At 43.1% G+C, this 25,045-nt stretch overlaps 1 protein-coding gene across 1 annotated transcript in view; it reads left to right on the top strand.

Moving 5' to 3' along the window:
* The first annotated feature begins 10,510 nt into the window (after window positions 1–10,510).
* The window catches only part of Cobll1 (cordon-bleu WH2 repeat protein like 1), a 156,260-nt gene continuing 141,725 nt past the window's right edge, over window positions 10,511–25,045 (top strand). Inside the window, 1 exon segment of the mRNA XM_052724404.1 lies at window positions 10,511–10,772. Within this exon segment, the coding sequence (XP_052580364.1) occupies window positions 10,696–10,772 (77 nt within the window). The 5' untranslated portion in view covers window positions 10,511–10,695.

The raw sequence follows: 25,045 nt of genomic DNA, 5'->3' as shown, positions 1-25,045 counted from the left end.
ATACTAACAAACAAGTTTTTCTCATCCTCCAGCATTGACCTCTGGCAAAAACAAATACGTCAAATATATTTTTCCCGACTTTTACATCAAAACATCTTTAAACCAAAAAACAACACATCATTTTGTTAGCTTGGTCAAATATTGAGCCAGATACAGCTTGTCTTTAAAAGGTGTTAAACATAGGCACATATTTTCAAGAACAATCCCATTCAAATTATACTTACAGAAATAGGGGTGATCTGCTTCTGATCCCATCAGTACTGAATTAGAACAGCTTCCGGGGTCTGAAGTGACAGCTGGCATGCCTAGACAAGAAACCTTAGAAGCATCAGGTCCCAAAGAATTGTAGGGGGAGATATTTGAGAAAAAGTGGAGTTTCCAGGAATACTCACTCACATCTGTCCCATGCATGATTGACAAAATGACACTAAAACCACCAAGAAAATCATCAATATTTCGAGAGAGAAGAGAAAATGCAGGCCAAATAGTCCCCGCAGTAGTCTGTGCTGTCTTCAAGTCCACTGGTCCTTGCCAAGTGAGACAGTCCTCATGGGCTTTTGCCTCATCTGGAGACCCGTTGGACAATCACTCATATACTGGTCCAAAACTAGGCTGCACAGCTCCCAACAATAGGTTTTTAGGGAAATGGAGCATGAATAGCTGTTTCTATATAAATTTATTTTAAAGTTGTTTTTATTAACATATTAATTATATGTGAATTTCATTATGAAAATCTCATAGTATATATTATATTTTGATGAAAAATTTTTTATGACAAAAAACATGTTCCTGTTACTTTTATTTATAGTCCTGTATTAATTTCTGTATAGTTTTTGGAAAAGGGCATTAAGTAAGATTAGAAGAGGGGAAGGAAAAGTAGATGTGCCAAAGGAAAAAAAAAAAAAGAGTATGACCAAGAGAAAAATGAATCCCAGAGTTCCTGCAGCCACAGCCCTTCCAAGGAGGAGTCTACAGTGATCACTGAATTCTAAGTACTGTAAGTTATTAAAATATATAAATGTGAAATGATAAAAAGTTATGTATACATCCTTCAACTTGATGTTCAACTTCTTGTTTTCTTATTCTTAATCATTTCATATACTCTTAGCTACATACATGCTACCCTAAGGTTAAGGAGTTCAGATGAAATACACAGTCTAAGGTAAAATTTCCATTACAATTGAACATTATTATATGGTGTCCCTAATCTTGGTACATAAAACGGCATGCATATTCACTCCAGGAAGTTTTAATCCCACTGGCCAAGAATAAGACCACTGCCACAGTTAATTTGAAGTAAGCTTTAATTAAATACTGACCAGGTGGATTGGCTTTGGCAGGTCCATGCCCAGGTTTCCAGAAGATGGCCCAAATCAAGTTTTTCAAGAGCTTAAGAAGGAAAACCCATAATTCACTACATTACCAATCATGTCCAATCAGGAGCAAGCATACATCCTGGCATAGTTCCTGCCTGTGAACTTCTGCACACCTGTGATCAAGTACATCCTGTGCAGATGGGTCAGACAAATTTGTTTAGGGGATTGAAAACATGTGGCTTGTTATCACCCATAAACAGCAGCCTCAAGCATTTCAGGAACTATCTGTCCTTGGGCAAGGGGCTTGCAGATCAGAGGTGTTTTTGTTTTATGGATCTGTAAGGCACAGTAACTAAAACTTAAAATATAACGTTGGCTCTCACAGAAGCTATTAAATATGCACTTCCTTTAGGTTATAATATGCAAAAGTGAGCTGTATAGAAAGATGTAAGTCACTTTTGATGTGTGATTTTTTTTTTCAGTTTTCTTTTTCTTTCTGGATATATTTAGGGCAGTGTCTTGTTATGCAGCCCAGGCTGGCCTTGAACTCTGTAGCATAAAGCGGCCTCAAGGATGTGACAATGAACTTGTCTTAGCTTCCCAGAAGGCTGAGATTACAGATATAAGTCACTGCATTCAGTTTTTTAGTTGGATATGAAAATACAAAATTTCAGTGGCATTTATAGTTGAACAGAAAACATTAAAAAATGAACATTTACCTTTTTTATTGTCTTAGTCATTGTTCTATTACTGTGAAGTGATGCCATGATCACAACTCTTATACAAAAAAAGCATTTAATTGCTTATAGTTTCAGAGATTTAATCCATTACCATCATGGCAGGTAGCATGTCAGTATGCAGGCAGGTGCTGGAAATGTAGCTGAGAGCCTCAACTTGATCCCTAGGCAGAAAGAAAGACTCTGGACTTGGCCTGAAACCTTTTTTTGAAACCCCAAGGCCTTTTGAAACCCTAACGTAGTGGTATTTGCTCTGCCCATGACCTTGGGCTATATGGCCTGAAGGAGGCAGTACTTCTTGCCATTGTATGTGACCTCTTAAATGAGAGGAGAGAGGTGGCGCAGTGGTTAAGAGCACTGACTCATGTTCCAGAGAAACTGGGTTCAATTCCCAGGTCATCCAGAGTCCGATCATGCCATGATAAAAAACAAAGAAAAGGAAGAAGGGACCATGTGACCCCTCTCTCCTCCCTTTGGGCCTTATAGCCCAAGTTCATGGGCAGAGCAAATACCACTACACCCCAAGGCCCACCCCCAGTGACTTACTTTTTCCAACAAGGCCATATCTCCTAATCCTTTCAAATAATGCCACTCCCTAAAGACTAGGAGTTCAAATATATGAGTTTATGAAGGCCATTTTTATTCAAACCACCACATTCCATTCCCTGGCTCCCATAGGCATACAGCCATTTAATAATGAAAAAAATGCATTTAGTTCAACTTCAAAAGTCCCTATAGTCTATCACAGTCTCCACATTGTTTAAAAGTCCAAAAGTCCAAAATTTAGTCTCTTCTGAGACTCAAGTTACTCCCCTAATGTAATCCCTGTAAAATCAAAACAATCAGATGACACACTTCTAACATATAATGGCACAGAATATACATTACCATTCCAAAAGGGAGGAAAGGAAGCATAGTGAAGAAATACTGGACCAAAGCAAGGCCAAAAACCAGCAGGGCCATTATTATTTCAAACCACCACACCTATTCTAAGAAGTTTACAAAATGTTTAGAAAAGCCCTAATTCTATTTTTCCAAAAATGTTCTGTTGTGGAATATTTGTATACTATGTGAAGATGTATTGCTGTGATTGATGCAATAAAAAGCTTAATGGCCAATAGCTAGACAGGAGAGGTCAGGCAGGATTTTTGGGGAGAGAAAAGAGAAAAAAATCTAGGCATGCAGGAGATGCCAGGTGTTCGGATCCTGCCCTCACTCTTGTACATGCGCAACTCGGGGTCTTGTGTCTTACATCATCAGGGGGTGCTGGCAACTATGTACGTTCCTTAAAAAGCTGGATACAGCCGGGCGGTGGTGGCACACGCCTTTAATCCCAGCACTCGGGAGGCAGAGGCAGGCGGATCTCTGTGAATTCGAGGCCAGCCTGGTCTCCAAAGGGAGTTCCAGGAAAGGCGCAAAGCTACACAGAGAAACCCTGTCTCGAAAAAAACAAAAACAAAAAAAATAAAAAATAAAAAAAAATAAATAAAAAGCTGGATACAGACCCTACGCTCTCCCTCTGCTCTCTGCTCCCTGCTCCCCTCTTTCCCACCCCCACCATCTTTCTCTCTTCACCAGGCCTGGTCCCCTCCCCCCCTTTCCTCCTATAAAGCTCTGAATACTGACACTGGGTTCTGTTGTGACCATGACCTTTCCACGCACAACCAGCGCCACCACCAGCACCGTTTATCTTTCACCAGAGAGACACTAAAGAGGTCGGGCATACAGTACAGAATAGAGGTCATTGAACCACGTGGTAGGAAGTAGATTAGTAGAAGCAGGTTAATTTGAGTTACAAGAACTACTGGATTCTTGGACCTTCCATTTGAAAGCAGCCACTGTTCGATCAGCTGGACCACAACCTGTTAGACATTTTAATAAATTCCTTTCATATATATATGTGTGTGTGTATATATATTCTATAAGTTCTGTTCCTCTAGAGAATCCCAACTAATACATTAAGTTATCACTTAAAGATAGTCATAGAAAAAAATTGACATTTGAGACAGTGTTGTGTAGCTCAGATTGGCTTTAAATTCAGTATGTAGGTAGCTAAGGTGGAGCTTTAATTCCTGATTCTCCTGACTCTACCTCCTGAGACCACTGTTCCCTCCTTATGAGGGTGGACTCACTGTCCATCTCCTGTTTTCAGTCATCGGCCAGTGCCGTTGATCCAAACAGTCCTTCTTAGACACCTTCTTTTAGTACATGTGCTGCTGAAGCGAGCACTGTACTCTCTCCTTTAATAATTCTGTTTAACCATTTCCTCAGAATGCTATTCAACAGTTTCCTCAGAATGCTATTCAACAGTTTCCTCAGAATGCTATTCAACAGTTTCCTCAGAATGTTGTTTATCAGTATCCAGACTGAAACATTTTGTCCTGCAGGAAAGCTCCTTAAACAGGAAAGTAAACAACTCAAGATCGCTTAAGGAAGTCCCTGAAACTGACCAGATTCACTAGGCCCTTCCCTGGCAGAGTAAGCAATAAAAGCAGAATCCCTTTCAGACCAAAAAGACTCAGACAAGTCAGGCCGTGGTGGTGCACACCTTTAATGCCAGCACCTAGGAGGCAGAGTTCGAACTCTGAGTTCGAGGCCAGCCTGGTCTACAGAGCGAGTTCAAGGACAGGCTCCACATCAACACAGATAAACCCTTTCTCGAAAAATCAAAAAACAAAACAAAAAAGACTCCGAGAAGCTAAGCTTCAGAGAAGACTCCCAGAGGAGAAAAGCTGCAGAAAAGATTGAGACCAGACCAGCTGCCTAGTAGAAGCAGAAACTGGCCTAGCTGCCTGGAAGAGGTTTAGACCAACTGAGGCACCTGGAAAGGACACTCTCCAACTTGTTGAGCTGCCTGTAGGCTGTGCAGTGTGTTTCAGGTTCCTAGTTTTGTGAGCTGTCACCAGTGCTGGGGTGGGCTTTGGTGATGTGGCTGTCTTTGAGCCATTTCTGCTCCCACAAATAATCCCAATAAAACTCATTAGTTCACCAATACCTTAGTTAGGGTGTCTATAGCTGCTACAAAACACCATGACCAAAATGCAAGCTGCAGAAGAAAAGGTTTAGTTGGCTTACACTTCAGCAATTGCTGTTCATCACTGAAGGAAGTCAGGGCAGGAATTTAAATAGGTCAGGATCAGGGCAGGAGCTGATGCAGATGCCATGGAGGGGTGCTGCTTACTGGCTTGCTTCTCCTGGCTTGCTCAACCCACCTTCTTTTTTTTTTTTTTTTTTTAGTTTTTCGAGACAGGGTTTCTCTGTGTAGCTTTGCGCTTTTCCTGGATCTCACGCTGTAGACCAGGCTGGCCTCAAACTCACAGAGATCCACCTGCCTCTGCCTCCCGAGTGCTGGGATTAAAGGCGTGCGCCACCACCGCCCGGCTCAGCCCACCTTCTTACAGAACCCAGGACCAACAGCCCAGGGATGGTACCACCCACCAAGGGCTGGGCCCTTTCCCATTGATCACTAAACAAAAAAATGCTTTACAGCTGGATCTCATGGATCCAGCATTTCCTTAACTGAGATTCCTCTTGATAACTCTAGCTTGTGTCCAATTGACACACAAAACCAGCCAGTACAACTGACCCCGTGTCAACTTGATACACAAACATATCACTATTAACCACATCCTTTCCTTTCTTATTCATCCTCAAGATTTGACATTAAAATCAAATAATTCTAAAAGTCCCATAGTCTTTACCAATTCAAACACATTAAAATTTCAGTCTTTTGCTGGGTGGTGGTGGCACACGCCTTTAATCCCAGCACTCAAGAGGCAGAGCCAGCCAGATATCTGTGAGTTCAAGGCCAGTCTCTTTTAAAATAGCCAATCTTTTTTAAAAAGTTCAAGTATTTCAGCTGTGGACTCCTTTAAAAATCAAAATCAAATATCTTCTTCAAGAGGGAAGAACCAGGGTATCCTCACAGTCTTAACCAAGCAAAACCAAATTCAATGTCTAATTACCTGGGATTCACTCACCATCTTTTGGACTCCTCCAGAGGGCTTGGGTCACTTCTCCAGCTCTGCCCTCTGCAGCACACACAGTTTGTCTTCTCGGCTCCGGCTGGCTCCACTCCACTGCTGCTGCTGTTCTTGGTGGTCATCCCATGGCACTGGCATCTCCAAAATGCAGGGGTCTCTTGCTGTCACTGGGCTGCACTTTCACCAATAGCCTCTCTTAGGCTCTTTCCATGGTGTGAAGCTTGAACTTCTTTGCGTGACCTTTCAGTCCTGGGCCTTCAACTGCCATTGAGGTTGTACCTTTACCAATGGCCTCGCTTGGCCTCTCACAGTGCCAAGCCTCAGCTGCTCTCCATGATCCCTTTATGCTTTAAAAACCAGTACTACCTGGGTGACACTTATACATTACCATGTCTTGCTGCCAGCATGAGGTACAACCTTGGCCACCTCTGGAACACAGCTTCTCTGTGCTCTCAGGAAATACTTCCCAGATTTCATCAGTGATGCTGGTCTCTTCTTAATCATAGCTAATTTCTTAGCTCCAGCTGACCAGCATCAATTGTCCCAATAACATAAAGGTTTTACAGCAGGAGTTCTGGTATCTTGTTAATCACAGCTGATTCTTCAGCCCCAGTTAACCAGAACCACGGACTCTTAATTCAAAATAACAAATGGCCCTGATTGAGGCTTTAAATTTCCCTCTGAAAGTTTTCAAGCCAGGTTTCCATCTTTTACACTGTTCTTAACATTCTTATCTTCCAAGTTCCCACAGAACATCCCACTGAGGTCTCAGCACTCTATGGCTTTTCTAACCCAAAGTGCCAAAGTCATTCCAAAATCCTCCCCGAAACATGGTTAAGTCTGTCACAGCAATATCCCACTACACTGGTACCAATTTGTCTTAGTAAGGGGTTCTATTGCTGTGATGAAACACCATGACCAAAATGCAAGTTAGGGAGGGAAGGGTTTAGTTGGCTTACACTTCAGCATTGCTGTTCATCTCTGAAGGAAGTCAGGACAGGAATTCAAACAGGGAAGGATCCTGGAGGGAAGAGCTGATGCAGAGGCCATGGAGGAGAGCTGCTTGTTGGCTTGCTTCTCTTGGCTTGCTCAGCCCACCTTCTTATAGAATCCAGGACCAACAGCTCAGGGATGCCACCACCCACCAAGGGCTGGACCCTCTCCCATTGATCACTAAATAAAAAAAATGCCTTACAGCTAGATCTCATGGAAGCATTTCCTCAACTGAGGCTCCTTCCTCTGATGACTCTAGCTTGTGTCAAGTGGACATACAAAACTAACCAGTACAACCAAGCTGGACTTTGGTGCTATCTGCACTTTGGTCTGTGTGCATTCCGTAACTGGGGTGAGTGGATGTGTATTGCATCTCCCCAGGAAAAGTTTTGTCTTACAACCAATGTCTTCAGTGAAATCATTAAGGTTTCTTTCTTTTTCCCATTCCACAAATCTTCACAGACTGCCTTCTATGGTCTGAGCTATACCTCCAGAACGCTGGGCACAAAGCCTCTCAAACTCCTCTACGCCTGTGTGACAGCTAATCATCAGCGTCAACATTCCTGAACTTAGGTCACTTAGATTAGTAAAGCGCACCAGTGGACCTGTCGACAAGGACAGTTCTAGAAAGGAACCACTCCGAATGTGAGCAGCACTTTCTCTCTTGGCCTAAGAGCGCAGATGAAATAAAAGTTTAAGAGAGGAGAAAGCCAGCTACGTGCTGGCACATGCCTTTTCTCCTTTTCTTGGCCTCCGTGGCAGGAACTCCTGTTTCTCATCACACATTCGCTGACATGATGAATGGATACCTCTAAATCCCTAATAATGTAAGCTGAAATAAACTTTTCCCCCTGTTTTCCTCAGGTATTTTGGTCACAGCAATGAAAAGCTAACTGAAATGGGTATGCCAGCCTTGGTCTACCTACCGATCTCCTGGGGCTAAGAAAGAGTGGGCTCTTTCTAGCTGGGCAGTCTGCAAAGCCTTTCTGAAGTGTCAATCAATACCTGAGTGCATGCATTAAAAATGATTGTATGGAATAGGAGGTGAAATTTCCAATCAGGGAAATTGCACAACATTTGGACAGACTTGAACAGCTTTTCAGAGGGATTGGGAAGGGGCCATTTTCCAGCATTATGTGAAAGGTAAGTTATACAATTACAAGATTACATCATAGATAGTAATAAATAAGAACACAAAGTGTAGTCTTGTTTCCAAAAGCTGCTGAACACATCCCAACATAGATTAGTGCTTTGGGGGATTCTGTTGTCAGTCCTGGGCCTCTCCAAGAAGCTGTGCTCAGAGTAATAGCGTTAACATTTTAGGATCCTTCAGGTTTGTATCACCTTCATCTTAACACATCTCTGTATGATGTTCCCTACCAGGAAAGACTGTGGAGACTCAGCATGCCCCTTGATGTGATCCCACAAGGAAACATTTCACTTGTGCAAGGAAGCCTTGTGCATGGATAGGCTGTTTCAGTGCATGGAAAGTATGAACTTACCCTACACCCAACAACAAAGGATGACAGGAAAACTAGTGTCATGAAAATTGCTCTCAGCAGTTACGAAATGTTGTGAAAAATCTTATGTGTAAGATCTGCCTAACTGGGATTCAATAATATTACTTAAGGTTGAAACTAATTAAGTGATTGATCATGTGATTCAAAGTAATAAACTTTTAAGGAGTTTCAATGTTGCTCACTATTTACAGCTGTCTGTGCAACAGCTGTAAATCGATTCATTTCGAGTCAGGCGTCAGAAAGGATTCACGAACCTGTCAAACCTGTGTTATTGTTTAAAGTCTAAAATCCAGATCCGGTTCAATCAAGTGCTTCAGTATTAGTCAAAATATTTAAAAGCAACTTTTAATGATATGGTTCTAATACAGTAATCCGCAGAAGCCACCACGATACCTGCCTCTATTTTATATTCAGGAATGTACTGAGACTATATTTTCTGTACAGAGAGGGAGACTAAAGACTGCCCATAACAGACAAAATGCTAAATGCTGGGGAGTACTTTGTAATACTTTGAATTCCAGAATTCGTTGGTGGTGGTTGCAATGAATGAGCAACTGAAGAACCTTTAATTAAGCACGGGCTATAAGCACCAATTTAATGTGTACCATTAATTTGAATCCTTTCTGTTTTCCTACAGCATGCTCTTGTCACTTTAAGTATCCAGTTATTTTTTATAATTTAACATTATTTTCTGACGTAAGCATTTGGACTCATCAATATGACTTACTTTAAGTAACTGGCAGGCTTCTAAGAATGAAGACAGGATATGCAAATGTACCTGCTTGTCAGGTGGGAAGACTCCTCTGAGGAGCAGGCTCCCAGGAACCGACTACAAACAAGCAAGCATTGTCTGAGATTATTTTATTCCCGTGAAACTTCCAAGAGGCCACTAAATCTATGTTCAGTTCTTTCTTAGCTTATAGACTGTCATCATGAGAACGTCCAGTCCTCAAATCACAGCTGTTGGGTGTTTACATCAAGAGAAGCATGCCTGGGAAGACAGGACAAGCTTAAACCTGCCACCGATTAGAAAGATCATAATGTCAGAGGTGCCATTTACAGGCTACCAACCGCAGGGGTCAGTAAGGTTAAAAAAAAGAAAGAAAAAAAAATCCTGCACTTGGAAGGTCAGCCTGCAGGTAGTCAATCTGCAGGACTCGGTCCGACAGCTCTCTGCAGTTCTGCAACGGCCTGGGTCCTCCCTCTGGTTTTGCCGGCCAGGTACCCTCCTTGTGCCTTGTCCTCCACTGTCCCTCAGGGGTTCGCGGGGCTTCCCAAAGCGATGCGCTGGCGGTGGGGACTAGAACGCACTGTCGAGGACTTTCCTCCAGCTTAGCCGGCGGTACCCTAAAGCCGCGTTCCTCGGGGCGGGGGGGGGGGGGAGGAGGGGAGGGGGAGGAAATTTCTCCTCGCTCTGCGTCCCCGCCCGCCCGCCCTGCCCGTCCCCTCTCCGGCTGGCTGCCCTGCTCGCTCTGATGCCGACCTAGTCACCCTCACTTCTGCAGGACGAGGCGGCCGAGAGCTCGGGGCTCCGGGCAGGGCCATGGGGCAGGGTGAGTGGGAGCACGGGTGCGGCGGCTGGGGGTTTGCGCGCGCGGGGGTGAGGGACTGAGACCTTCCGCCGCGTGCTCGCTCTGGGCGTCCGAGCCAGCCGTCCAGGGGGAGGAGCGGTGCTCCGGGCCGGCTGCGCGCGGACTGGACGGGCCGGGTTCCCTAGAGCGGGGAGCGGCTTGGGAAAGCGGGGGCGCTGTGGCCCGCAGCTCCTCGGGGAAACTTTGCACGGGGTTCAGTTCGTGCGCAGCGGGCCGCCGGAGCCCAAGGACTGCGGGCGTGGCGACCGTCCCGCGCCCAGCCCGCTCCTCCTCCTCTGCAGTCGGGGCCGCCGCGACGCGCGCCGCCCCTTCGCCGCCAACTGGCTGCGGGCTGCAGCCGGGGCGGGGACCTGGGGCCGGCGTCGCGGCGCCCCCGGGCGGGGACCGGCCCGCAGGTGGAAGCGCCCCGGGGAGGCGGGTCCGCCCCCGGCTGCCGTGCACGGGTCGAGGCGGGCTCTCGGCCGGCTCGCTCCCGCCCTGACCCGCCGGCCTCTCCCACCCCAGCAGTGACGCGCCGCCTCCGAGCCCGAGCCCGCGCAGCGAGCAGCAGCGCGATGGACCGCAGCGCTCCGGATCCCGGACCCCGCAGCGCGCCCCGCACCCCCGCCCCGCAGCCCGCGGGCTCCGCAGGGTAAGCAGGGTAGCCACCCCCGCCGGCCGCCGTGACCTCGTGCGCTTAGCCAGCCCGCAGCGCTCTCCCCGAGGGCCGCTGGGCTCCCCGGCCGAGCCACACGCGGCGGGAGACTGCGTCCTCCCGGGTGTCCTCGGGGTTGGGGGCGGGGGTGGGGTGGGGTGGGGTGGGGTGGGTTCGGTGGTTTGGGCAGACTTTCCGACCCGGGTTGCAAAAGGCCAGGCGAATGCCGGGCGTTGGGTGAGGAGTCCCGGAGCAAAAGTGGTAACAAAGGGTTCCTTGTTGAGGCTCCGGAGCGGGGGACGACACCTGTAAGTGCGCTCCGGTTAAGGAAGGAAAAGTTTCACTGGCCAAGTGCTCAGGCCCAAGCGGAGCAGTCCTGACTGTCAAGGTGACTGCAAGGAAGGGGCTTTCTGAAAGCCCACGGAGGGCGCTGCAAGGTGTGCCAGCTGTCAGCCTGGCTTGACAGTTTCGGGAGCAGGCGGGGTGCTTGCCTCTGACTGGGGGTGTGTGTGTGCCTCTGGCCAATTGGTGATGCCAAAACCAAGCGCAAAGTCGCATTGGCAAACAGCTCTATACTTTTTTTTTTATCGTCACGTGTCTGAGGAGCGATTGGAGGGAAAGGGGATGTCACATGGTGGGTTAATATTAAATGAAGCATGCCTTCCTGCCAAATAGTCTAGAAATCACCCTGTTAAACGTTTGGGTAAACAGTAGTGAGAACAGGTAGTCCTGCAAGGACTGAGGAGAACTTGAGAGTAACCTTCGTCGTGGTAAATGGTCAAGCTACAACAACCCTGTCCTAGTTGAAGACATCCTGCCGTGTACCTTCTCATAAGGCACCCCCAATCTCATTTTTCTTAATCAGAACGTAGAAATGTCCTAAACAGAGTATGAACATTCCAGAAATAGGAACGGTGAGGAACAGTCGACTTTGTAAGCAATGAATGAGAGTCGTTCAGTTTTTTTTTTCTTCCTTCTTTCTGGTTTAAGAGTGAAGAAGTCATTTTTCCCTGGAACATGACAGGCGTTTCCTTAGGAGCAAGTCACAGCATGTTTATTCATCAGAGGCCATGCGAGCATTGGCAGTTGTCTAGAGGAAACATGGAAGAATCTCAAGGCAACATGACTAATCTAACAGATATTTAGTGTAATGCTTACGTAGAGGAAACATGCAGTGTATGAATTCGTTCTTTTTTTTCTCTCGAAATTTTGATCCTCTCCTTGCAAATATCCCTTTTGCTATAGCTGTCCACTTTTTTTTTTTGCCTTGGTTTTCCACTGTCTAGATACTACTGTGTATCCTTCCGTATCCTTCACTGTGTTGGTGGGATGAGCATAAAACAAAGCCTGGAAATAGAGCTGCAGATTTGTGTAAGTTAATGATGGACCAGCTCTCACAAGACTGAATTCGACTCTCACAAAACAACAGAGAATTGCATTGGTGCCTTTGGTAATAGTTTATTTCTCTCAAAATACCCATTTACACGTAATACACTTACAGATGCTTGGGAATCATGATGTTCTTTTAAATAAAATGGGTGAGTTTAGCTCGCTCTGGGACGAAGGAATACAAAGAGCTTGCTAGTGACAAGCCTAGGCTACTCCAGGTTGTACACGCGAGAACTGGAAGGCTAAACTAACGACTTCTTTAAGAGTCTGCATCTAATTTCTCAGTGAAACATTTTGCTACTTCTAAAATTTATTTTTCTTTTATTGAGTCAGAGACTCCTTTAGCCCAGGCTGGTATGGAGCTTCTTATATAGTTGAAGGTGACCTCCTGCTTCTGCCTCCCAAGTACTGAGATAACAGATGTGCACTAGCACACCTCACAGAAGAAAATATTTTAAATGACCTTTGCCTTTCCCTTCCAAACTTAAGGGAAAACAACTGGAAAAGTGCACCACCACATGCGTTACAATAAGTAACTGACCGTATCCTTTAAAAAAATGAGCCCCTACTTTTTCCCACTTGTGTTTTGGCATATAATTCCCAGTGCTTGTTATATTTGTTGGTTACACAGGATTAACTTTTGCTCTTTCTAATATATATATATGTGTATATATATTAGAATATATATATACATACACTTTTAAAAAGGTTTAAATTGTGGAAAAATAAGAGTACTTAGGAGGTGGCAGGGTGCAACTTTAATATGATATAATAGTTGCTTTTGAAGGTAGGTTCCTTACTATAGAACTAATTATATCATGACTCAATAGCCTAATAGCTGGTGAGGCCTGCTTTAGTTCTTATCTGTGGGTATTGTTGCTCAGAAGAGGCCCTCTGTTGTCTGTAATTTTCCAAGGTGTATGCTGTTGTAACAGGTTATTTGAAAGGCAAATCAGCACAGCTTCAAGTTTTACAAAGGAGACCGGAGGAAACCCTCTGCTCAAGTTCCTGAGCCAATTAGTAAAACCTGAGGTTGGAGGTGACTGTTGATTGTGTTCACAGATTTGAATATTCTCCTGACCATGGTCAGATATTTAAAAAAAAAAAATCTACATTTTACCATCATTGGTGTTGAAACATTAACCAAGACCTATAGGTGAGATCTGTTTTTTCTCACAGAGGTTCCAAGGTTGGAAACTTGGCCCCCTATATAACGGAATTGGAGGTGGTGCCTTTAAGAGATGATGAGGTCATTAGGGAAGATTAATAGGAGTGGGTTGGCTAGGGGTAGGGAATACTGTTGTAAAGTGAGCCTGGCTGTCTCTGTTTGCCTTTTGCTCCATTTCTTAGGGTCTCCTGTTAGCAAGCCCTCACCTGCTGAACAGCTAGGGCTGCCTGAGCTCCGGCTCTAGCCTCTGCGGCTGGAGCTCAACACACCTCTTTCCTTCAAGAAGTACCTAGTCCAGGTATTATTTTATTGTCACATAAGATGAACTTACAGTAAAATTGGTTGATGTCCCTCTTCCAGTTTGCATTGTTTTTATTCTGTATTAGCACACTCAGGGAATAATATTCTTTTAGGAAAACAAACTATTTTGTGGCCTCTTGGCTACTACTTTTTCTTTGAAACATCCTAAATAACTGTGATATTGCGTATCTAGATAAAACTTGTAGTAATTTAAGTTTTTTTTTTTCCTTCAGTGTTTTCATATATTTAGCTCACATTTAGCATAGCCTGGTGAAACACCCGGGAGAGATGGGGAGAGATGGAACCGTCTGCATAGGTGTTGTGGCTTCCTGCCACCTGCTGAAAAACTCTGGCCCTCAGGGGGTCTTTCTGGCTCACCTCCTCAGTCCCTCATCATCTTAGTTCTCCTTCTCAATATTGTGTATAAGTATCCACTCCCCTGGTCTTTTGTTGCATGTCTTGTAGGCTTGGCTTTTTGACTTTGAAGACTGCTGCTGAGTTTAGACTTCAAAGCCACTGAATTTCAACAGCTTTGATTTTACTTTGAGATTAAATGTTTATTTGTTTTTCCCATCGGTTTGTTTGTTTTGCCAAGAGCCCTACAAAAGTGGAGGCCGACATTGAACTCTGGATCTTCCTGCCTCGACCTCTTGGAAATGCTGCTTAGATTAAAGTTTGCATGTTACCTACATGTTTTACACACACGCACACTACCCAGGATTTTAAAGCAAAATTGCAAAAAGCAATTGATTTGAATTCGGGTTCTTGCACTAGTTTCAACAGAGCAGCCTAATAAAGAATATATCAGTAATTGAGCCTTGTAGTTAATTAATGCTTTAAGCTGTAAACGACTAACTGGATATGCTTTAACCAGCTGCCTGCTGATTGACTCAGCTGTGGCCAATAGAGTTGTTTTCTGCAAGTGATGTGCCGCCATCTTGGTAGTGAGTGCTTTCAGAACCTCCTCTGATTGGAGCAGCTGTCCAGATCTCAAATCTCTGCACAAATTATAGTCTTTGGAATTCATCTAAATAATTTCCCTTCTGAATATTCCTAGATATCATATAATATGTATCCACGTGTATATATTTGTTATCCAATCTCTCATATATCTCTGCCTAATGCATAGATAGGTTTTTACACAGGTGAAAGTGAGCTGGTCTAGTTTGTATTGTAACGTGAAAATTATAATCACTTGTTATTTTCCTTGGGTTGGTTGGTGTGTCTTTGAAGAGAAGAGCACTCTGGAGACACTGGTTGAAGAGTGGACAGGTTTTAGTGGTGAGGGTAGTAAGCAAACACGATTTTCCTTTCTACTGTGGATATCCAGTGTTAGTAGTTAGAGTTTCTTGTGGTCAGTAATGGGTCCAAAATGTCACATAGAACATTCCGGAAAGAAACTGTTTGTAAATGTTAAGTCACATTTCTTCCTGAGTAGCATGATGACAAACTGTGCCATCTGGATTTATTCCATCTTATCAAACCCAAGAGATGACTTTGTTTACCCATGCTCTGTTGGCTGTTTACCACTGATCACTTGGTAGCCATCTTGCCGATCACATCAGGGTCAAGCTGGGTGTCTCATGCTTGTTACCCCAGGTCTAGGGAAATTGAGGCAGGATGATTGTCATGAGTTCCAGCCATCCATCCTGGGCTACAGAGTGAGACCTGGTCTCTAATAATAGTAGTAGTAGTAGTAGTAGTAGTAGTAGTAGTAGTAGTAGTAGTAGTAGTAGTAGTAATAGTAGTGGTAGTAGTAGTAGTAATAGTAGTAGCAATAGTGGTGGTGGTGGTAGTAGTAGTAGTAATAGTAGTGGTAGTAGTAGTAGTAGTAGTAGCAATAGTGGTGGTGGTGGTGGTGGTGGTGGTAGTAGTAGTAGTAGTACTAGTAATAGTAATAATAATACAAAGCCAGAAAGAAATCCTCATTTTACTTAATAATGGTCCCAACATTGCAGGATTTGTGATTCTGAAAATTCAGATATGCCACAAAGAAATTAAGTGCTTTATTGAACTGAAAGTACAAGATGATTTAAAAGAGACATATTCACCTCATGTAACCTTTGGTATAGTAATGTTCCATTTTCTAGTTATTATTACTAGCATCTCACTGTTCCTAGTTTGTAGATTAAACTATCCAAGGTAGGGGTGTGTATAGGGAAACATATAGTATGGTTAGGGTTTAGAACCAGTTACAGTTTCGGGCATCCATGGGAGCCTTGGAACACGATCCCCACAAAGAACTTGCTTATTCTCTTAGAGTAAAGTTACCCAAGCTTTGTGTCTTAGTACTCAGTACTCTGGCATTAATCACTGAAAAAAAGCAACGTGATTGCTGACCTCAGCTTGAGACTTTATCTTTGGAATCATGTGCTTATGCTGGCATTCTTTACTTGCCCAGATAAGGTTTTTTTTTTTTTTTTCCAAAATGTAAATGTCAAAGTCTTAGTTGACCTTGCTTTGAAGGATCTTACTGTTTTGGTTCTGAAACAAATCTGGGGGGCTGAAACAAACAAAGCAGGGGCTTAACAAACTCACTTTTTACTTTTCATAGCTTGGGAGCAGTGGAGTTAAGAGACAGGCTAGGGAAAATTAAGAAGGAACTGACAGCTTTCTTCTGCCTCTGTTTGGGTGTGTTACTGGTTCTAAAGTTTGACTATTGAATACTTAGCATAAGTTTCAACATAAGAATCACCTAGGTAACTTTCAAACCAATGCTCATGCTTCCTCATACACCTAGCTGTTCTGGTTTGATTGACTTGGTCTAGGCCAAGGGCATGGTTAGGCTTTCAGTGCAGCTCGGTTTGAGAGTGATTGTTTAACACCAGCAGCTGATGGGATAGAGGTACTGCTGTTTTTAAAGAACTAGACTTGATTTCGAGTTCTAAAGATTCTATTCACATTCTGCATAGTATCTTTTATTTTTAAAATAGTTGTTTTTTTTTTTGGTTTTTCGAGACAGGGTTTCTCTGTGTAGCTTTGCGCCTTTCCTGGATCTCACTCTGTAGACCAGGCTGGCCTCGAACTCACAGAGATCCGCCTGCCTCTGCCTCCCGAGTGCTGGGATTAAAGGCGTGCGCCACCACCGCCCGGCTTTTTTTTTTTTTTGAGACAAGGTTTCTCTGTGTAGCTATGACTGTCCTGGATCTCGATCTGTAGACCGGGCTGGTCTTGAACTCACTGCTTCCCTAGTGCTGGGACTAAAGGTGTGCACTACTACTGCCTGCCTTTTCTTTTTGAGAAAGTATATTAACTTCATCTTATGCTTGCTGAATTAACATATCCATGATTATAGAACTCCAGTGGGTGCAGGAGTATTGGAAGCAAGATCTGCATCCAAACCTGTCTTTCAACAGTAGGCTTAGCATAACACATTGAGTTTACAACTGTGTCATGTATTACATTTGGTGTGATGGTTTATACTTAATGGCCCAAAGTGGTTTTCATTTCAAGTAGTCTGAAAAGTTCATTATCACAGTTCTTTTCAAAACAATGTCTATATTTTATATTTAAAAAATACTACACATTCCAATGATTATAAAAGTATGTAACATTTCAAAGGAGATTAAATACTTGGGCTGTGTGTTGAAACCCATAGTAAATTATTGGGGGTAAACTATGTTTTCAAACTCACAATAAAACTTCTATGCATAGTAAGTGGCAATTCTTTGTTGTATGACAAGGTGTTTATTTTTGTCATGATGTGGCTGTGAAGTTTATTTACAGCAAAATTTCAAAAGTAAGAGCTTAACAAAAGAGAAACTTGAAATTGTTTAGTAAAACAATGCTCAGTTTCTCCTACAAAATCTTAATTTCCTCTGAGTGAGGTAGCAGGAAACAGAATAACAATTTTTGTAGGATGTATTTACATAGGAGTGCCAACCAACCATCTATATATCCCACCCACCTCCGTATACCCCCAGACAGGGTTTCCCTGTACAGCTTGGCTGTCCCAGAACTCACTCTGTAGACCAGGCTGGCCTCTAACTCAGAGATCCACCTGTCTCTGCCTTTCTAGTGCTGGGATTAAAGGCATGTGCCACCACTGCCTGGCACCTTATTAAGAGTTCTCATTTAATTTGTCAAATGCTCATTAGTTCTTATTTTTATATGAAACGATTTGTGCTGGGGACATTGGGAAATTGGCTCCTGACTGTAAGTGCTTTGCTGAAGTTATCTGTACCCTGTAGGAAAAAAAGAAACATCATATTAGATACAATCGGTACTTTGGTGCCAACTCAGCGTTCTGTTTATTCTTAGAACTTAAGATACCATACCTACCTCCTGGGCTTGCAGACTGTGGCCTGACAGATTGTGACCTAAAGACAGGCCTCCACCTATGCTTTTCTCCCTTTTTTCCTTTTTAAAATTATAGTAAATAATAACCACAACATCAAATTTACTGTCTTAGACGTTTGGACGTGTACATTCAGTTGCAAAAAGCATATTCACTTTGCTGTGTAGCCATCACCCCCCCCCCCCCCATCTCCACACCCGTTGTTCTGTTAAAACTGAAAGTTTATTTTTATTAAACAGTAGTGGTCTGCTTCCCCCTGTCGAGGCACCTAGCCACCATTCTGCTTTTTGCCTGGGATTTTGACCTTACTGAACATCTCTCATAAATGGGATCTGTTGGTCATCTGTGAGCTGCTTAGTTCCCGTGGCTTCGGTGTTTACATGTTGTATCATGTACAAATACTTCATCCCTTTGTGCTGGTTAATAATATGTTTGTATGTAAAGATCCAGTCATCCGTCTGTGGATGCTTGGTTTCTTCCATATTTTAGTTATTATGAGTAGTGATGTTATAAATATGCATGTCCCAATAGCACTTAGAGACCCAGCTTTCAGCCCTTAGATATGTAATGAGAAGTGGAATTGGTGTCTCATGCAGCCTACCTGCCAGCCCTCCTTCCCTCCCTCCTTCAAGGTAGGGCCTCACTATGTAGTCCAGATCTGCCTTGAACTCAAAATTTGCTTCAGCTCCCCGATACTGGGAACATAGATGTGTTGCTACCATGGCTGTAGTTTTTAAAAGTATTTTCATTGTTTGGAGATAGGGTCTTGCTCTGTAGCTCTGGCTTCTTGAAACTTGCTATGCAGCCAAAGCTGTTACCTGCTACTTGGATCCTGGGTTTCTAAGCATGTGTTGCCCTGCCTGGCTCTTTTTATTTTTTTGAGAAATTTTCATAGTGTTTTCTACAATGGTTATATCATTTTACATTCCCAGTAACAGTAGATAGAGTGTCTAATTTCTTCACTGCCTCAACAACTACAATTTTCTGGTCATGCCTCATACCAATAGTAACCATCCTAGTGGTCTGACAGGGGGTCTCATTCTATATTTGAAGTATATTTCCCTGATGGTTAGTGATGTCATGTAGCTTTCAGTTCTGTACCTTCTTTCGGCCACTTCTCTATCTTCTTGGGGGAATTATCTGTTCAAGCACTTTGAGTGTTTTTGAAAAAAAAATTTTCTTGGTTTTATTTATTTTTATTTATTTATTTATTTATTTATTTATTTTTTTTTTTTGGTTTTTCGAGACAGGGTTTCTCTGTGTAGCTTTGCGCCTTTCCTGGAACTCGCTTTGGAGACCAGGCTGGCCTCGAACTCACAGAGATCCGCCTGGCTCTGCCTCCCGAGTGCTGGGATTAAAGGCGTGCGCCACCACCGCCCGGCGGTTTTATTTTTTGATCTTAGGTATTCTTTGGATATTAATTTCTTGTTCTCTACCAGTGTTTTTGAGGAGCTGAATTAGCTGGGACCCATGAGTTTGCATACTGTGTTCACACTGCACTTGAGTAGACCAGATTTTGATCTTGTAGCCTGCAAAGCTAAAAACATTTACATATTCAGACACTCCTTGGAAAAGTTGGTTGACCCCCAGCTTAACTTATGAAGTGAAAACATGCAGTATTAATTTTTTAAAATTAAAAAAGTATTTACTTTTAAATATTGGACACAAATGTCTGTTGACTCTAAATGATTTATACATTCATAAAATAAAATATATATCAGAGGTTTTTCAGAATAGTAAATTGGTTTTTCTTTTTTCAAATGAAGACTAGGTTTGGACCTTGGCAAATGTATTTGAATTTTAACATTTAGAGGATATTGGATTAATACCCACTATCTTATATTGGCTGGACTTTTAGACTCCTGTACTACAGAAACCTTCACAAACAATTGAAGATGTGGTATGGTTTTCAGAAATAAATGCCTAGGAAGAAATGGACCGAAGGTGGATGGAATTCCTATCTAGTTTTTTTAAATTTATTTTACATTTATGTGTGTGTGTTTGTGTGTGTATGTGTGTATGCACATGTGTGCATGGAGTCAGAGGTTCTCCCTGCCTCTGTGTGTGTTCCAGGGATCGAACTCACAGTGTTCGCCTTGGTGGCAACCACCTTCTCAGCTGAGCCATCTCACCAGCCCCTGTGTAGCTTTTTTGACTCTCTGCTTATTTTAGGAGTTAAGTCAAACTGTCTTTATAATTTCCAGCAATTTTTTTTTATGGTTGTTAAAGATATTTCTTAGCCTTGGGCCTTTTAGTGTTCCAACTTTAGTATGATAGCTATGAGATTTTTTTCATGACACTGCTTTGCTAAATTTTTTCCCATCTGTTATAATAAAAACAAACTAAAAGTATGGGAGAATGAAGTTTCCCAGGACTATTTATAAAGGGCCAAGGGGCTCCAGTTTTGCATCCAAGCTCCCTATCTGAGGAATGCCTGCTGTGGAAAAGGCTCTTCAAGGACTGGCTGGTCCTTAGGAGATGTAAGGAGTGAACTGAGGTTGCTGGTTTTTCACAGACTGAATTCACAGTGCTGCCCATCAATTTAAAAATTTAGGGATAGATTTGAAACATCTGGAAACTTGGAAGTGAATTTTGAAGTGTTTTCAAGAGTGCATTAAGGGGGTGGTGGTCTCAGTTTTTGAGACAGTAAAGACTGTAAAGGCAGTTAGATCGACTTGTAGCATTGAGTGGATTTTAGGTAGCTAATACCACTTTACAAGAACCAAAGTCGTCATGGCTTCCAAGCAATCATTTGTGTCTAACTCTTTGGTGTCATGTAGGAAGTGATATTTTGATTACTTCGGTGTCATAACAAGCTCATAGGTGTATTATAGGAATTTGATAGAGGAAATGGTACTGCACTACAAATTTGAATCAATTTCTCAGCTTTGTCTACTGTATAGAAAACGTGGAGCCCCATGAAGGCTTTCAACTATGCAGCTATGAGGTCATGAGGATGAAAGTCCTAGATAAGACCTGAATCCCTCTTTTGAAGTTCCTATATTTACCCTTATTCTGTATTGGATTATCAGTTTAAATCAGAGCATAATACTGCATTTTTTCAAAGTATGAAATATAATGACATGTTTATTCTTTATAATTTCCCCAAATTTGTAGAAAATAGTCATTTAGAAATATTTAAAAGCGTGACTATTTTAAAAGAATATTTAAAATAATTCCCTAATTGAGAAAATTTGATTTTTGGAAAATGATTCAAGTGTTTTAGAGGCAATATTTTGAAATATTATTGAGCATGAACTGGAGTTATAATAATTTGGGTTCATAATATGGTTGTGTACAATGACTTTGATTTTGTGTGTAGGTTAACTTTTAAGCCCCAAAATTACTATGGCCTATTGTTATAGTGCTGGCACCATTGTGGAAAAACTGTGTTCTCAGCGTGGTCAAAACTGCCTAAGTTTCTTTTTGCTGGTGCTGTGATAAAATACTCCGACAAAAGGAACGTAAGAAAGAAAAAGGGTTTATTCTGGCTCATGGTCCATAGGCACAGCCCATCCATGGCGGGAGTCAAGACAAAAGGAGTCGACGTTTACAGCTAGAAGGCGGAGAGTGATGGATCCATGCTCAGCTCACTCTCCTTTTTACACAGCGCAGGATGTCAGTCTGTGGAATGGCACCCCCTTCGAGGTGCACCTCAGCTAATCAAGACTGTCCCTCAGGCATGCCCAAAGGCTCCTCTTCCAGGTGATTTTACAGTTTATCAAGCTGACAATTGAGATTAACCATCCAAACACCAAGTAATTGGCTTCCTTTTGATGTGTGTGTTAAACTCAACACTGTTTCCGTTAATGGCCTGATGCCCGTAGCTTCTGTCTGTAGCTTCTGTCTGTACAGCAAGGCCTATTTCTAAGGAAGCAGTTAAGGTGCTCAGCCGTAGGTGAGGGATTTATGGCCAGTCCTGGAGGACTTCCATCTGCCTACTGTCTTCGTGCACACGAGCGAACGAACACATGGTATTATTTCTGCAGAAACAGAAGTCTGGAAGTATTAGATGAGCCCAAAGGGAGCCGTGGTGGCCAGAGCCAGCGTTTTAACAGCTGTTGCAATTGTGTGTCAGTTCAAATATTCTAGAAAAACAGGAAATTGAGCTGCTAATGGGAAAATGACCGGGACCCTTCCATTCTGGGCTCACTGGATGGACTACGCTTTCTAGACCAATCGAATCAACAGTAGTCAGGATAATTATGGGAACCACTGAGTTTACTCTCTCACTGGTGAAAAGGGATGAGAGTTACAGCAGAGTGGAGTGTCCGAGAAGCAGCCTGCTGTTCCTGCCTTGTTATTTTATGCTCAATTGCCACTTGCTGTATCATCGCCCTAAGAGAATAGAGGCGACCGCAGGAAACCTATCTGAGGTCGATATCTAAGAGGATGACGTCTGTGCTTTCTGCCCCTTGGCTACTCTCTTTCTCTGCTATCCGTTCCTCGGTAGGAGGGCTGCAAAATTTCTGGGCAAAGCCCGGCTAGGGAGTGCCTTCGTCTTAGCTCTTGTTCCTGTGTGTCACCTACATCCATCCTACATCCTAGGATGTGTCACTCCACATCCCCAGAGAGCGGTTAGATACTCTGTGCTTCAAGGGGGTGAAGCCGAAGGTGGCAGAAAAGAAATGCCTGTAGGCGAAGAGGGAAGTTTAAAATGTGTATTTTTTTTTGTGGACATGCGCTCTCAGTCTTTATCTCAGTGTCAGTGTTTACATGGGGTGCATAAGTGCATGCTTGTGTGTATGTATGCCCATGCTCATGCAGGTACATGGGCACATGTGGAAGCCAGAGATTGACCTCAGCTGTATGGCTCTAGTGCTCTCCACTTTTTATTTATTTTTTTTGCAGTCAAGTCTTCCTCCCTGATCCCAGAGCTCACCAGTTGGCTAGAGTGCTGACCACAGAGCTCTGGGGATCTGGCTGTGTCTGGTCCCAGCACTAGGGTTACAGATGTCTCTCGTACCCACCACTCGCAGCTTGTCATGTGGTTCTGGAGATCTGAACTGAGGTCTTCATGTTTACATAGCAAGTACTTTCTTCACTGACCCGTCTCCGCAGCCCCCAAGCTTTTCTGTTTTCTCTCTCTTGTAGGTTAACTTTTACTGTGATAGAGTATTCCCTGTGAACTGTTTTCCCATCTAGGAAAGTGTGGGCTGTGTCATCACTTCAAAGAAAAATATTTAACACAAAGTGACCTGAAAGAGGAAACAGACTCAATTTTCCCCCGACATCCTATTTGGGACACACTTGCTCTCTCCAATGTATTTCCACCTCCAGTCCACTCTCCTTTACCATATTTTCCTTTGGAAATGCAGTCTGCTTTGGAAGGTGCAATGTTCAAAAGGGATTCTCACCTTCCAAGTATGATGTTATGTGTTTGTCGAACTATATATATAAGGACCCCATTCATACAGAATGCTGAGAAAATGCAGCCCTGAGCTTTGTGAAGAACGCATTTCCAGCATAGAAGTGGTTTTGAATTTATCTGAAGTTTTAAGGGTTTTCAGATCAAATTCGTGATTTCAGGCATTTTGGGATTTGTGTTTTTAGAGACGGAGAAGACTCTGCAAGCTTGAATTGATGGGGAGGAACTGAATATTAATAATAATCGTTGACAACTCAAACCCATTCTCTTTTTGTTGGTGTGTTCCCCTGCCTGTTAAGCACATCGAAGTAAAATTGGTCAGCTGTAGCTGCTCATGCCTGTAATCCCAGCAGTAAGAAAGGTTGAGGCAGGAGGTTTTCTGTAAGCTCAAAGTGAGGCAGACCTACATATGTAGTTTGAGGTCTACCTGTTGTACTGAGTAAGAGCTTGTCTCCAAACTCAGAGAAAGAGAGAAAGACAAAGAAGGAAAGGGAAGAGGCGGCCAGTCATCAACAGTGAGGTATTTGAAAATCAGATTTGGTCATTCATTGCTTCTTTATAATTGTTTTGTAAGCTAAGTGACGTAGAGACCACGGTTCTGGAATCCCACAATGTTTGGAATGGTTTGGACACGAAGGAGAAGTAAATCAGTGATATTAATGGTTTGGAAAGGAGAAATGATACCAGAGGTCTTTTTGTTTCACAGACAGGGACCAAGTGGTGAGTGTATCAACTTCTGATCTGCCCGTTTTCACCTTGTGTTTCAAGAGATTTCCTATCAAGAAGCAATTCATAAAAGTTCGGGCACTTTGCCATTTCTCTCTCATCGTTCAAGGCATCTGAGAGGGGTTTTGCATTGAACTGGAGGGCCTAGCCCTCCGTGGATTGTGGTGTTACTCATCATGCAGTGTGACGTGGGTGGTGGGTGAGGAACGTGTCCCAGTTCAGTCACCAAAGAGCTGCTGAGCCATTGTGGCTCCAGGGCATTTTCGGGGACTGATGCACAGCTTTGCCGGCTACAGCAGAGCCTCTCAGGGAAGTGGAAGGAGGACAAAGGTGGTGTTGCTTGGGAGTCCAGAACGGAGGAGGCCTTTTCCTTAGTTCTAGAGGCCAAACAGTTTAATGCTGCCAAGTAAAAGCTGTTTTGGGTGATAGATGCCTTTAAAGCTCAGAATTTTAAAAGTATAAATCATGTTTATCTTCAAAATAAAATGGTGACTTTTTTGGAATTTGGGTAACAACTCTATTTATATACAATTTGATTTTTTTAAAAAAAATTTGTTTATCAGTTGTGTGTATTAGTTTCTTTCCTTTAGCCCTTTGTAATTAGCTAACATTTTCACACTGTTTACCTCAGCAACCAATTTCAGGGAGTTTTAAAAGGGAGAATTGTCTTTTATTCTACTTAGGTAGCCTGAGTGATGTGTCTCTTGCTAAATGCAAATGTCAGGATGATCAGATTTGTACTTGAGATAGATGAACAAAGGAGGAAAGAGCCAGGAACATATATTCAGAGAGTTGGTCAATGAAAGATAGCAGCTGTTCCTGGTGGTGGGAAAAACACCCACTGTGCTAATGCTGGATTGCCTTGTCGCTAAACAAGCTATTTGAGGGCTTTGGTCTGTGGCCCTGTTGTGAAACACTCAAGTGATTTTAGATTATTTAGAATGTATTGTGCACGAGATTGTATACAACCTTTTCAAGAGCAACCGGTATAACTTTGGGGATACAGCATGCTTCAAATCTGA

Source organism: Peromyscus californicus, unplaced genomic scaffold (genome assembly GCF_007827085.1).
Source record: "Peromyscus californicus insignis strain IS unplaced genomic scaffold, ASM782708v3 Scaffold_7__1_contigs__length_154581171, whole genome shotgun sequence".
Lineage (NCBI taxonomy): Eukaryota > Metazoa > Chordata > Mammalia > Rodentia > Cricetidae > Peromyscus > Peromyscus californicus.
This window is presented reverse-complemented; position numbering and strand designations above follow the sequence as displayed.